The sequence below is a fragment of the Diceros bicornis genome, chromosome 1, assembly GCF_020826845.1.
Source record: "Diceros bicornis minor isolate mBicDic1 chromosome 1, mDicBic1.mat.cur, whole genome shotgun sequence".
NCBI lineage: Eukaryota > Metazoa > Chordata > Mammalia > Perissodactyla > Rhinocerotidae > Diceros > Diceros bicornis.
The window spans coordinates 63,620,623-63,635,223 of NC_080740.1; the positions used below are offsets into that span (position 1 = coordinate 63,620,623).

Genomic DNA, 14,601 nt, shown 5'->3' on the forward strand with positions numbered 1-14,601 from the left:
TTGGTTCTTGTTAAGGGAATGTTCAAATTTGACTCTTTAGTTTGTTTCTTGTTATTCTTCTTGCTTCAGATGCCATAAGTATACCACAAAATTTGGTAGACACTAGGAATTGTGATTTCTTTGTGTGGTGTTTGTGCTGGGAATTTGTTAAGCATATGTAACCTCCTTCAGTTTTAAGTTAACTGACTTTCCATTTGAATGATTGAATCATTGTGTGTGTGTATTTAAAATTTTTATTATGGAAATGTTTAAATATGTATAAAAGTTGACAAAATGATATAATTAAGCCTAGTATATCTGTGGCCTCACATCAACAGTTATCAGTTGATGGGCAATCTTGCTTTGGTCCATACTCCCACCACTTCTCCCTGCCTATATTATTTGAAGCAAATTGCAGACATCATAACATTTTTTCTATAAATATAGAGTGTGTGTGTGTATATGTATATATTTTAAATTTTTTTATTGATGTCTTAATAGTTTACAGCATTGTGAAATTTTGGTTGTACATCATTGTTTGTCAAGTCACCATATAAATGCTTCCCTTCACCCTTTGTGCCCACCCCCAAACCCCCTTGCCCCTGGTAACCACCATACAGTTCTCTCTGTCTGTGTGTTGGTTTATATTCCACATATGACTGAAATCATGCAGTGTTTGTCTTTCTCTCTCTGGCTTATTTCACTTAAACAGGTCCATCCATGTTGTTGCAAATGGGATGATTTTGTCTTTTTTTATGGCTGAGTAGTATTCCATTGTATATACACCACATCTTCTTTATCCAGTCATCAGTTGAGGGACGCTTGGGTTGCTTCCACTTCTTGGCTATAGTGAATAATGCTGCAGTGAACATAGGGGTGCATAAACCTCTTTGGATTGTTGATTTCAGGTTCACTGAATAGATTCCCAGTAGTGGGATAGCTGGCTCATAGGGTATTTCTATTTTTAGTTTTTTGAGGAATCTCCATACTGTTTTCCATAGAGGCTGCACTAGTTTGCATTCCCATCAGCAGTGAATGAGGGTTCCCATTTCTCCACAACCTCTCCAACATTTGTTGTTTCTTGTCTTGGTGATTATAGCCAGAATGTGTATATATATATATTTTTAATAATTTTATTTATTTATTTTTTCCCCCAAAGCCCCAGTAGATAGTTGTATGTCATAGTTGCACATCCTTCTAGTTGCTGTATGTGGGACGCGGCCTCAGCATGGCCGGAGAAGCGGTGCATTGGTGAGCGCCCGGGATCTGAACCCGGGCCGCCAGTAGCGGAGCGCGCGCACTTAACCGCTAAGCCACGGGGCCGGCCCCAAAAGAATGTATATGTTTTTATGTTTTATTTATTTTTAAGTAGGGAATAGAATCAAATCATACTTCAAACATTACCTCACTCTCACCCTGGTCTCCCAGCCACAGAGATCTCCTTCCCAAGGTCAATTCAGTGTTAGCAATTTCTTGTATATCTTTCCGAACATAGTCTGTGCATATGTACAAAAACAAATACATATATTCTCCTCCACTTTCTGTTTTACATAAATGCTGGTATACTAGTCACACTCTTCTGTATAATGTTTTTTTCACTTAGCAATATTTCCTGGCAATCATCCTAAATTAATACCTAAAGAACTTCTTCGATATTTTTTAGGCTTCTTAGCCTATGTACAAAAATGTGTGTTTAACCTATTCCTATTGATGCACTTTTGGAGTGTTTCTAATACTTTGCTATTGAAACAATGCTACAGTGAATAATCTAGTATGTAATGCCCACTTGAATATTTTAAACTAAAGTTTCAACTTGTAGATATAGTAAGAATGGTTGCTTTAGAATAATATGATGAAAATAGGTAGTTAAAATTAGATCATCTAGTTCAAGTCTCCATGCAACCCCAGCCTTTGCTAAATTCGTATTTGTTTAAAATATCTTAATTTTTAGGGCTGGCCCCATGGCTTGGCGGTTAGGTGGGCGCGCTCCGCTGCTGGCGGCCCGGGTTCGGATCCCGGGTGCGCACCGACGCACCGCTTCTCCGGCCATGCTGAGGCCGCGTCCCACATGCAGCAACTAGAAGGATGTGCAGCTATGACATACAACTATCTACTGGGGCTTTGGGGGGGAAAAATAAATAAATAAAATCTTTAAAAAAAAAAATCTTAATTTTTATTACGAAAGCTTAATAGCAAATGGGTTAATCTAATAGTGACTACTATCCTCTTTGTGACCCTGTTATTTGCTATCCTAACAAAGCATAGTCTCATAGTATAGAGAGAGTGCACCTGCCCCTACCTCAGGGATATGTGATGATTAGCAGAATAACTCTAGGAAGGCTTTAGAGTCCTTGGAGAAAAAACACTTTGTAAATCAGGTTGGTGGGTTTTTCAGGGATTTGTTTTGTTTGTTTTCTGAACTCTCAGTAGATCATATTAAGATTCTTCTTTGATTCTTACAGAAAGAGGATTTTGTGTACTTGGTGACCTTTGTCAGTTTGATCATGGAAATGATCCCCTGGTTGTTGATGAAGTTGCTCTGCCAAGCATGATTCCTTTCCCTCCACCACCTCCTGGGCTTCCTCCTCCACCACCTCCTGGAATGTTAATGCCTCCAATGCCAGGCCCAGGCCCAGGCCCTGGCCCGGGCCCGGGCCCAGGCCCAGGGCCAGGCCCAGGTCCAGGTCCTGGCCACAGTATGAGACTTCCTGTTCCCCAAGGACATGGCCAGCCCCCGCCTTCTGTTGTGCTTCCCATACCAAGTAAGTATAAGTTTGTTGAATATTTCTTTCTCTACTGAAGAATTATATTTAGAAGAATCAATCCCTTTTAGCTAACTTGACACTAAATTTAAAGTTTTTGAAAGATAATAATAGAATTTGGAATATATTCCCATAATTAAGATGCTATTCTTTCCTTTGTTCCTTCCATTTGTTGCATCGCGTTAATTATAGTACCTCTAAGTGTAAAGTTTATCAATAGTGGTCTAATGTATATTGACCTGGAGTCAAAATCTTGCTAGTTGATAGCATCTTCAGAAAGCCAGTGTTTTGAAGATGTCAGAAAAGAGAACATACTAGTAGTTTAGTGAAATTTCCCAGTCTTTAAAGAAAATCTCTTCAAGCATATTGAAATAATTTTTAAAACCTTTTATTATGGAAATTTTCAAATATACACAGAGGTAGAATAATAATATATATACCACATGTACCATCATCCAGTTCAGTGGTTATCAATATTCAGCTGTTTTTGTCTCATTTATCTTCTCCCCTGACTTTTTTTGGCCTGTTTTTGCTAGAGTAAATTGCACATGTCCTATCATTCTACCAGTATGTACTTCAGTATGAATCTCTTTACTGATAAGGACTGTTTTTTGTGTTTTTTTAAAAAAATGATTACCATGCTATTATCACATCCACCAAAATTAAAAGTAAAATGTTTAAAACTTTACAGTTGCTGGTTTAGCAGAAACAGAAGTAAGACTAAATTTTGTAAGACTAAATTTTTTAAAAATATAATTGAAAAAATTATGGGATAATTTATGTGTGTTCAAAGATACAAGAAAATATCTATTTGAAGACATTTAACATTGTTAAGAGATAAATTATTATTTTAAAAAATGATTGATTGCCATTCAGTTTATTTAAGTGGTACTTTGTCATTTTCTTTTTTTTAAACTTTTTATTTTTGAAATTATTATAGACTCACAAGAACTTGCAAAATTAGCACGATCTTGTGTATGCATCACCTAGCTGTCTTGCAGTAACATTGTTTGTAGAACACATTTCGTTAAAGTTGATAAAGGTTTGGAGACATTTACTGCATAGATTTGGTTAATAGAAATATGGTAATTTTAATAGTTTTGTGAATATTTAATACTATCACATAAATGGTATAATTGTGAAGCTCAAGTTGAGATTTTATTCCTCAGATAAAAAAGCATCTTCATATATAGAAATTCTCACAATAAAAGATGTTATTTCAGTGTGGGAACATATCTGTTTAAAAGTTAAATCCAAGAATGTCATTTCTCCCCAACATTTTGCTTTGAAAAATTTCAAGCAAACAGAAAAGTTGAAAGAATTGTACACTGAACAGCCGTATACTCACCGTCTAGTTTCTACAGTTAACATTTTACTATATTTATATTATCACATATTTTTCCATCTCTCTGTTTTTATTTTTGATGCATTTTATGGTAGGTTGCAGACATCAGTATGCTTAAACATGTTTATTGTTAACTTGAGAATTCTTTAGAACTTTACTATCACCCCAGAAAGTTTGTCCAAGTCGCTTCCCAACTATTTTCCACCCCTACCCCCATCCCACAGAGCCAACCAGTTCTGCTTTTTTTCACCCTAGATTAGTTTTGTCTGTTCTAGAACTAAAATGTCATTTTAATTAATTATGCAGCTTGTAGTGCTTTAACCCCTGCATATATCAAATTCCTTAATTCTGTTCTAAGCCAAAGTAGTTATTTTCAGTATGAATATTCAAATTAGTAATAGAATAGTGAGTATTTTTATTAGTTAGGAAACATTAATGCTTTACCTTTAACGTTTTGTTATCTGTAGGACCACCTATAACACAGTCAAGCTTGATAAACAACCGTGACCAGCCTGGGACAAGTGCAGTGCCCAATCTTGCACCAGTGGGAGCAAGACTACCTCCTCCTTTATCCCAGAACCTCCTTTATACAGTATCAGAACGTGAGTATAGATTGTTTGACTTAAAACTGCTAGGGTGTAGAAAAGCCGAGTTTTCTCATATCAGTGTTACACTTTAAAAAATTCAATTTCTGTTTTTATGAACTGTGCCATATAAAAATTATATTTGTATTCACAAGGCAGTTTACTGTGTGGTTATGCTATATAGCCATATGTTAATTTTGTGTGATAATGGGGGAGAAGGGCAAGGCCTTCTGTATTGAAGAAGTCTACTGGCTGTAGAGGAGCAACACTTAGTCTTGTGTAAAGGAAATTTATTTTGAATTTCTAAAAACATAAGGCTTATCTCCTAAGAGTATACAAAAGGTCAGATAAAATATGCCTAATAATTATTTAACTTGGATGCTGAAGTGAAGATAGAGAGCGTCCTTTAAACTATAATATTTAGTGGTCAGGCTATTTGTAACATTTATGTTTAACTGTAATATGTCTTTCTTGAATCCTAATTCTCTTTTTTTTCTTACGTGTTTGTTGTTGTTTTTAGTTTACTAAGGTTTTTAAAGAAATTCTTTTCTCCGGAAACATAAAAATAAGGTAGTTGGTTGTTAAAAAAGTCAGATTGTGAGATTTTATTTACAGAGCTAGGTCACTTTATAGATAAATTTACCTTTTGTGTAACTGTGTTTATCATAAACATTTCTTCATCTCTATCATGTCATGGAGAGGCAATTCAGCAAAATAATTAAGCCTGGATTCAAATCCTGGTTCCATCATTACTGGCCTTGTGACCTTGGGCAAATTACTTAACCTCTTTGTATCTCATTTTCATCTTCTGTAAAATGGAAATGATAACAACATTACTCACCTCATTAAGGTTGTTTTAAGGAATAAATGAATTAATATATAAAGCATCTAGAATAGTACCTGGTATCTAGTAAGCGGTATATAAGGATTAGTTGTTATAATATTGTAGTTATTATTGTCTGCTTAAATTTCAGCCTCTCTGTAATCAAATCGATTATCTTCTCTGTAAGTCTCTACCTCCACCGTCCTTATTTTTCTTTGTCAGTGGAAATAACACCCACTTCATCTCCTAGAACCGAAACCTTGACATGACTGACTCATTGCTTTGCTTTTTTTACATCTAGTTAATCAGAAAATCCTTTTCTTCTTTTCTTTGAAGTATCCCTGTCTCTCTATTCCTGCTGTGTCTTCTGACCTCGTCCACACTTGAATCACCTCACATTTGGATTATTGCCACAATCTTCTTGACTCCATTATGTTTCATCCCCCCCACTCAAGTCAAACTACGTAATGCTTAAACTAGTTTTCCTGAGAAAATCAGCTATGACAGTTCCTTATGAGAACTTTTCAGTGGCCGCTGTTTCCTTCTAAACCATGGATGAACCCCTCTCTATGGCTTTTAACTGTTTCTCTAATCTACCCTCCCTTCCTGGTAATCTTTTTCCACTGTTTTCCCACATGCATCTTCTCTCCTCAGGCCAATTGTACACTGTCTTGCCCCTGTCATGACTCAGACTTTCTTTTCCTATCTTTGCTCTTTGTAATACGCTGTTTATTCTTTTAAGACCCAAGGCTTCTAAGTACATGAGGAACATTATTACTCTGTTTCAAACTCCTATAGTACCAAAAGACATTTATTATATAATGACATATAGTTCTGTATAGGCCTACTGTTTGGTTTCTTTTCATGGGCGTAATCTTATGTTCAGCTGAGCTTCTTCAGAACAGAAACCACATCTGATGCTTAAGTAATTGTCCTTCCTGTTTTGCATTTAATATCTCACAGTCTTCTAATTACTATAGAGCCTTTTTACAGTACATATTTGTTTTACTGCTTCTCTCATTTTTTAATTATGGGTAATTTCAAACATATATAAAAATAAGGAAGTTAGTATAATGAACTCCTATGTACCCATCACCCAGGCTCAACATTTATCAATCCTGCTTCATCTGTTCCCCAGTGAATTAGCTCTTAATATTATTTCTTTTTTTTTTTTTTTGTGAGGAAGATCAGCCCTGAGCTAACATCCATGCCAGTCTCCTCTTTTTGCTGAGGAAGACTGGCCCTGGGCTAACATCTGTGCCTATCTTCCTCCACTTTATATGGGACGCCGCCACAGCATGGCCTGACAAGCGGTGCCTCAGTGTGCACCTGGGATCCGAACCCAGGCTGCCAGCAGTGGAGTGTGTGCACTCAACCAGTACGCCATGGGGCTGGCCCCTTAATATTATTTCTTAATGCCTTTGGACTTGTAAATATGAAAAATGGATTATTGGTGAGTCTTGTTGCAGATGGCACATTTTCATACTGTTAAATTTAGCATTGTGACTCATAATAAAAATTCCATTTTTTAATTTAAAAGAAATCTGGCAGTTACCATTTATTTTAATATTGTTAAATTTAACATTGTGACTCACTATAAAAATTCCATTTTGATTTTAATTACAAAAGAATCGGAAGTTACCATTTATTTTAATGACTTAGCTTAATATTCATTAATTCAGCATTTATTGAGTGCCTACTATGTGCCAGGCATTGTGCTATACACTAGGGAGCCAAGATGAACAAGATATCTGACCTCATGTTACTTGAAGACCATTTTTCTATTATTTTTAAAAGCAAGGATATTTTGTGGTATATCAGTAAAGGCCTTTTAGAACAGAAGTTCCCAACTGCTGTTTTTCAGGGGCTGGTAACATTTCTGAGAAAATTTTGGGGACCAATTCAGTTAGCAACTTCTTATTTTGCCACGTTAAGGACTGTATATGAAAACATCTAATATTTCAATTTTACAAATACGTTTGTACACCAAAAGATGGTACCAGGATAAAGGATAATTCTTTTATATTTGTTTTTATGAAATATTAATTACATTTTTTCCCATTTTTGTCTCAGACCAATAAAAGGTGATAACTTCTTATTGGCATTTGTGAATTACTGCTTTAGAGAATAGTCTTATATGCTGTGTTAGTGTTTATAAAGAGATTTAGTTAGTAGGCAGCTGAATATTTTGAAAGTTACAGAATATTAACATCAGGCAGTTTAGAACTCTCTGTACTATGCGAACTACTTTCTTCCTTTCTTAAAAATCAAAATTTGATTCTAAAATTTATAGAGAAATTTGAAAACCGAGGAGATAGTGCCTGATAACAATCTAAGCATTAACAAATTTTTTTTGGGGTGTTAGTTTGTCAGTTATAAATTTTTCCTATCATTGTATTTAGTTGATTTAAATATAGTTTTTGTCCTTTAAAAAAATTGCCTTTGAAACAGATAAATTGAATCCTTCAAATTGTTCAGGTTTACTTTTCTAAATACTATAATTGGTAACTTCAAAAAAATAGAACTTGCTTTTTCAGTTCAAATGAAGTAAAAAGCTGTATGTATGCTTGTAACGTAATAGAGAACTTGAACTATCCTCAAAGTTTAAGTTGGGAAAGTTTAAATTATGGATGTTTTATTGTCATTAAATTGTCATTAAAATTCACAGCACAGAAAATGTTTATAAGTGAAAAACAGTATATCAAATGGTATTTAGTTACGTCAGTAGGAATCCAAAGTAAACAAAGAAAAATGAGATCTGAGATTTTGGAGGTAAGAATAAGAGTCTGGTCAGTGCTAGTTAGATCCTGGAATATACAGTTGAATAAGAAATGATTTTTCTCCTAAGAACCTAAAAAATCTAATAGTGGGAAAGAAATATGTAAAAAAAAACCCCACAAAAAACAATTACAGTGGGCCGGCCCCGTGGCTTAGCGGTTAAGTGTGCGCGCTCTGCTGCTGGTGGCCCGGGTTCGGATCCCAGGTGCGCACTGACGCACCGCTTCTCTGGCCATGCTGAGGCCGTGTCCCACATACAGCAACTGGAAGGATGTGCAACTATGACATACAACTATCTACTGGGGCTTTGGGGGAAAATAAATAAATAAATAAAATCTTTAAAAAAAAAAAAACAATTACAGTATATTTTGCTGTTATAACTAAATGAGCACAGTGCCTCAGAAACACAGGTGACAAAGGAACTAATTCTGCCAAAAATAGACCCTTCATCTAGTCTGTAATGATCACTTGTTTTGGAAGAAGACAACTGAATGTTAAAGAGAGAAAAGAATTACCTCACTGTAAAACTGAGTAAGATATATGTGGTTCTTGGTAGTGCTATTTAAAAGCTAATGTCAGATGGTTATAGTTTAGAAAAACTCTTAGAAAATTTTTTTTTAAGTTAAAATGTCACAGACACTCTGAAAGGGACTTAAACAATGAGATGGAATTGTATGGAAAGACAGCAGTATCATACACCTATTAATATCAACTGTTTCCTCTGAAATACTTAAACATTTTATCTAAATTTGAAGTAAGTTACTCACTGTATGTCTTTTTTTGGTTTTCACAGGACCATTTTTAAGTATACTCCCTTTTCTGTGTTAAATTTGGTCTGTCTGTTCTGCTTTTTTGAAGAAGACAAATATTTTATAACTGCTAAGCTCATTGTACTGAGTGTGTATAAAAGTAATAGTAGAATATAACATCTTGGATTCTAGAAACTCATTCTTAGGTTGAAGGCAGTTGCCAATCTTCAGATGAATTTACGTAAATTATCTTTATCTTTTTGAAAATACATTTGCGATGATCAACTATGTAAAATTATTAAAATGCTATATACCTAAACTTGAGACTCCTCATTTGATTCTGTGCAATGCGTAACATTTCTTTGTGCAGAATCGTGGATTTTGATGTCTAGAAAAGTGAATCAATCTCCAGTAGAGTCATTGTATGTTGTCTAGACTTTTTCTTCTCTTGTATTTTACTTGGATTTGTGTTGCATTAGTTGTCATATTGCCCAACATATAGATATTCATCCGGAAAAATAATTAATTGTCATTGGGATACTTTTAATGAATAAACTTTCATCCCTCTTTAAGTGTCTTTATTGAGCTCCTGCTATGCGCCAGGCACCATTTAGGCCCTGGAACTTCAGAAGATGTGCCAGGGACCTTGGATTCTAATAGAGAAGACCCCTGATAAATATGGTCAGTAATTGGCAGGTGTAGCTTTTTATTTTTTCTAATTGAGCTTTTAGTTTAAAACTTAGGATTTTTTGTCCTACAAGTACTCTTAAAGTCAAAATCAGGAAAATTACAAAGAGTAGCTAAAATTTTAATTTGAGTAAAGACTATCTTCAACTGACTAGAGTTAACATTAAGAATATTGTGAAAATGTTGTTATTAGGCATATAAGATATATGAACAGCTTAAGATATGAACATGAACTTGGGATGTTTGCAGTTTGGAATTATCCAGTCACTTCCTACGTTGATCAAAACTAAATTGAATGAATATGAATTGTGACTGGCTCATCTTCACCATTATTGTAACCTATTTGATTTTTAAAAACCTTTTATTGTGGAAAATTTCAAATGTACACAGAAGGAAAACAAATACTGCAGTAATCTTCATGTACTCATTTACCAGCTTCAACATTTATCACTATATGGTTAATCTTGCTTCATCTGTAACTCACCCTTGACTTGATTATTTTAGAACAAGTCCCAAACATAACATTTCATCTGTAAAAACTTCATTTATATCTCTAAAAGATAAGGATTAAACACATACACACAATCACAGTACTTTATCACACTCCTAAAATATTTGTAGTAGTTTACTATTGTCAACTATCCAATCAGTGTTCCTGTTTCCCAGTTGTATCATAGATGTCCTTTTACAGCTGGTTCATTTGAAGCTGGATCTAACGCATTACATTTAGTTGATATGTTTTGTAAGTCTTTAAATCTATAATGATCTTTTACTTTTTTTTTCACTTGACATTTATTTGTTGAAGAAACAGGTCTTTTGTGCTGAAGAATTTTTTTCACATTCTGGACTTGGCACGTTGCATCCCCTGGTGTCGTTTCATACATTCCTTTATCCCCTGTATTTCCTGTAAATTGGAGGTTAGGTCTAGAGACTTAATTGATTCACATTTTTTTCTCTTTTTTTCACATGACTGTTTTATTAATGGGGTGATGTACTTCCTGCAGTACATCATGATGTACGTAATATCAAGTTGTCTCCTTTCTGTGTTATAAATATTGATCATTGTGTATAGGTGTTTTCATCTTGATCCATCCATTTAAAAATTGCTCATGATTTCAGCAGCCATTTGTGATCACTTCCTAGATCTGTTGTTTCATTAGGGGATATAAAAGTGTAATATTCTAATTCTATAATTTTTTCTACATTTATTGGCAGGCATTCTACGAAGTAAAACTTGACAGTGTAACCATTGGGTTATCCTGAAATGCAATTTTTACATTAAAGACAGGATAAATGCTTATTTCCTTTATTTATCAGTTTTCGGAATAAATGAGTTGGTTTCCTAGTATCTTCCAAAGGGGACCACTGTATTTTTTTTTTAAGTATCATTACGAACTCCTGGATTTTTAACGTGTTTGATGTGTTTCACTCATTATAGCCCTTTTTGGTGTTCAAATTGTCTCATCTTTGGCCAATGGGAGGCTCTGCATGTTGGTTCCTGCAGGTTATTTTGTTTTGTTTTGTTTTTGACATGCTAGTGTTCTATAGCCATCTTGCTTCTGGAAGGACAAGGTATGCCAAGATGTTCCAGGTTCATTTTATAAATTTTATGTCCAGAGCTGGAATCAGCCTTTTATCTAAGGAAGCATTTCTTTTTAAAATAGTATTTAGAGACTTTAGTAGGTGGTGTTGAAGAAAATCAGGCTGCATTTGAATAAACAGCCATCTTTCTGAAGTGTTGGATGCATGTTTTTTGTCATTCGTTTTAAAAAGGCAGGGGCCGGCCCAGTGGCGCAAGCAGTTAAATGCTCGAGCTCCGCTGCGGTTCGTCAGTTCGGATCCTGGGTGTGCACCGACGCACTGCTTGTCGAGCCATGCTGTGGCGGTGTCCCATATAAAGTGGAGGAGGATGGGCATGGATGTTGGCTCAGGGCCAATCTTCCTCAGAAAAAAGAGGGAGATTGGCATTGGATGTTAGCTCAGGGCTGATCTTCCTCACAAAAATAAACAAACAAACAAATAAATAAATAAAGAGGCAGTACTTAAAAAAAAAAGACATTGTGCAAGCTAGCATTTTAGTTTCCAATTTACTTTGAGACAGATATTAATTAAATACACTTGGTACATTGAGTGCTGTGTCATAAATTTAAACTAGTCATATGGACTGAGATTGTACTTCCCATTTTTCTGTTTAGCACACTACTTCATTCTGCAAGGGATTCTCTGCCCTAGGTCGTTCTTAGGACTATTTTTAGGTCCTTGAGAGGACATGTTAAATTGTTTTTGCAATGTAATGATTGAATGATCCTTTTTTAATGTAAGTTTTGAAAGGATTAGTGCTAAGCACACAGTTAAGTGGTCTGCTGTACAACGTGATTTGTCACCTCCTCCTTTGCTCCATATATAGAAGAGAAGGGTAGTAAAATCTAGCACATCTATTTCACCTCTACCTTTACTATGAAATCAAGTGGTTGCTTTGTGGCTTGTCCTATTAATATGTATTAAAAATCTTTTGGAATTTTAAGGACTTTTCATCAGGTATAAAAAAAAATTCTAAACTCACTGTCTTTTGTCTTGTGTCACGTAATGAATGTCTAACTTTTTGACTTTTGATATAAAACCTTGAGTAAATCTTATAAATAGGTCTCACATGGGGTAGTCAGTGAAAAAGATGCTATTAAATGACCAACCAAAGGGAGGTTTTGCTCCTTGATACCTTGTCTTTTTTACTTCTGTTCTACAAAATTTGGCTTCATTGTGTTTTGACGTTCTTGCATCAATATGTAAACTCTAAATTTTTCTTTCAAATAGTTGTTCTTAATATCTGAGGTAATTTCGTAGGTACAGTGGGTCTATCTTGGGGTTTGTCCTTTTTTTCTTTTTCTATATTTATCTACTTGCTCGTGGGATAACAAATTTTCACTGTCTTGTTTAATTTTTTCTTTTGAACATTTCTTATTCTCTGTGAGGGCATGCTTGTGTGTTTTTTTTTTAGTTCCTTTATTATTGTTTTTTCTGCTCCCAGATATGGGAGTATATTTTGTGGAAACCTGAACTTATGTGAATTTTGGGAAGACTGTGTTTTTTAATGGATATGACAACCTTCATAACTATATGTCTCGTTGGATACGAAAGTCTACATGAATAATATAACTCAGTGCTCCTTTGTCTAATAACTTAATATGATTGATTGTTCAGTTTTGGGTAAAATTAGCACATAGTTATTCCATTTAAGATTATAAAAGATGGAGAGTATGCAATCATACTACCTAATTCTTACTCTTTCTTTATACCTCAATGCATCCTAACCAGTTGCATGTCTATTTCTTCAGTTAGAAAGAATCTCAGTAACATCTTTCTTGACTACTGTTCCCATTGATGTACTTTCTCTATTCTTGGCTCAAGTCTCAGGAAATACATCATTACCTAAGAGAAGCTTGTGACTCTCAATCCCAGTTGCCCTCCTATTCTTTCCTCTATAGGACAGCCCATGTACTCTCGTGAACATGGTGCTGCTGCATCTGAGCGACTTCAGTTGGGGACACCGCCTCCTCTGTTGGCAGCTCGTTTGGTGCCACCTCGAAACCTCATGGGATCCTCCATTGGGTACCATACCTCAGTCTCCAGCCCCACCCCTCTGGTCCCAGGTAAGCTTTGCTCCAGATGGCGGTCCACGTCTCTGATCTTTTGTACCATAAGCTGGCTAGCCTAAGAGGTGACCTGGTATCCTGATCTGCTGTCACAAGTTCCCATTAAAGCTCTTGGGTAGTTTTATTTTCTGTTCCTCTGCTTCTTTGGTTTGTCCCTAGTGGCTGCTAGATGATTAGGCCTCCTGTGTGTCTGTCATCTCTGGTGTCCTCTGTATTTACTTTCAGTGCCTCAGTAACAAAAGTCATGCTAGTTTCTTCAACTGGTTTCTAATTGGATAGATAGGAAGAGAATATTGACTTGAATGTTTTCTAATCAGTTATACATTACAAGAAAACTAGGTTAATTTTTCTTTAAAACAAAACAAAAACGTGTGGTTTCTTGCTCATCATGAATGAACATGTTTTTTTTCCCTCTGTTGTATGGACTGGCTGTGTATAATGTAGTGATTTCTTGAAAACTCCTCCCTCCTATTGACATGTACATTTTGAAGACCTATGGAGTGCTTTTGTGGGTGTCTCATGAGGTTTTTAACCTTTCTCAGTTTGCCTTTAGATCTCAGTTCATCATAATTAACTAAAGGACTCAAGTTTCTTGGGGTTCTGTATATCCCCAGGAATTATAGAACATGGTCAGTTGATTATGTAACTTTAAAACTTTCTGCAGCCTTAACTGTAGATTTTCTGTCAAGAGTACCAAGTGGTAACTGGTAACTTTTTTATCATAATTTGCTAATCTTATACTTTGAATCATAAAACTGATTGGCCAGTAATAAAGAATGTACCTTATCTTGTAGCTGAAACTCAATATGAACGACATAAGGAACTTTTCTAAGAAAAAGAAAGAGAAGCAAGGACTTCCAAATCACAATTGGGAAAATCAGTGTCTTTACTCAGTCTTAACCCTTCTTTCATTTTATGTAGGATGAAGAGGATGTATACCGTGTGGAGAGCAAGACATTCAGAATTTATTTTTTAACACTAACAAAATAGTTATTTAGCATTAGAATTTTAAAAATTAAGTTTTTAGTTGTAGAGAAAACAGAGAATGTGATAAAAGTGGTGTTGATGAGACAAATGGTAGTAAGATAATGATTCCATTTATAAACAAAATTTATCTTATTTAGCTGTTTGAAATCAAACACTTGAAATATTTCATGTATGAAACCAGCTATTATCTCTCCAGTTTAAAGTGCAGTTAACCAAATTAATAGATTAGTTTTTTTGTTCTAATTAGAAGAGTATCT

General features: G+C 35.0%; 1 protein-coding gene across 5 annotated transcripts in view; it reads left to right on the forward strand.

The window, feature by feature from the left end:
- The window catches only part of RBM27 (RNA binding motif protein 27), a 70,705-nt gene that overhangs the window by 22,807 nt on the left and 33,297 nt on the right, over positions 1-14,601 (forward strand). For 2 of the 5 annotated variants that reach the window (XM_058543289.1, XM_058543298.1), the window contains exons 7-9: positions 2,442-2,741; positions 4,554-4,688; positions 13,190-13,354. In XM_058543289.1, the coding sequence (XP_058399272.1) occupies positions 2,442-2,741; positions 4,554-4,688; positions 13,190-13,354 (600 nt within the window). The remainder of the gene's footprint in view (positions 1-2,441; positions 2,742-4,553; positions 4,689-13,189; positions 13,355-14,601) is intronic. The other 3 variants (XM_058543313.1, XM_058543323.1, XM_058543303.1) reach the window with 2 other exon arrangements.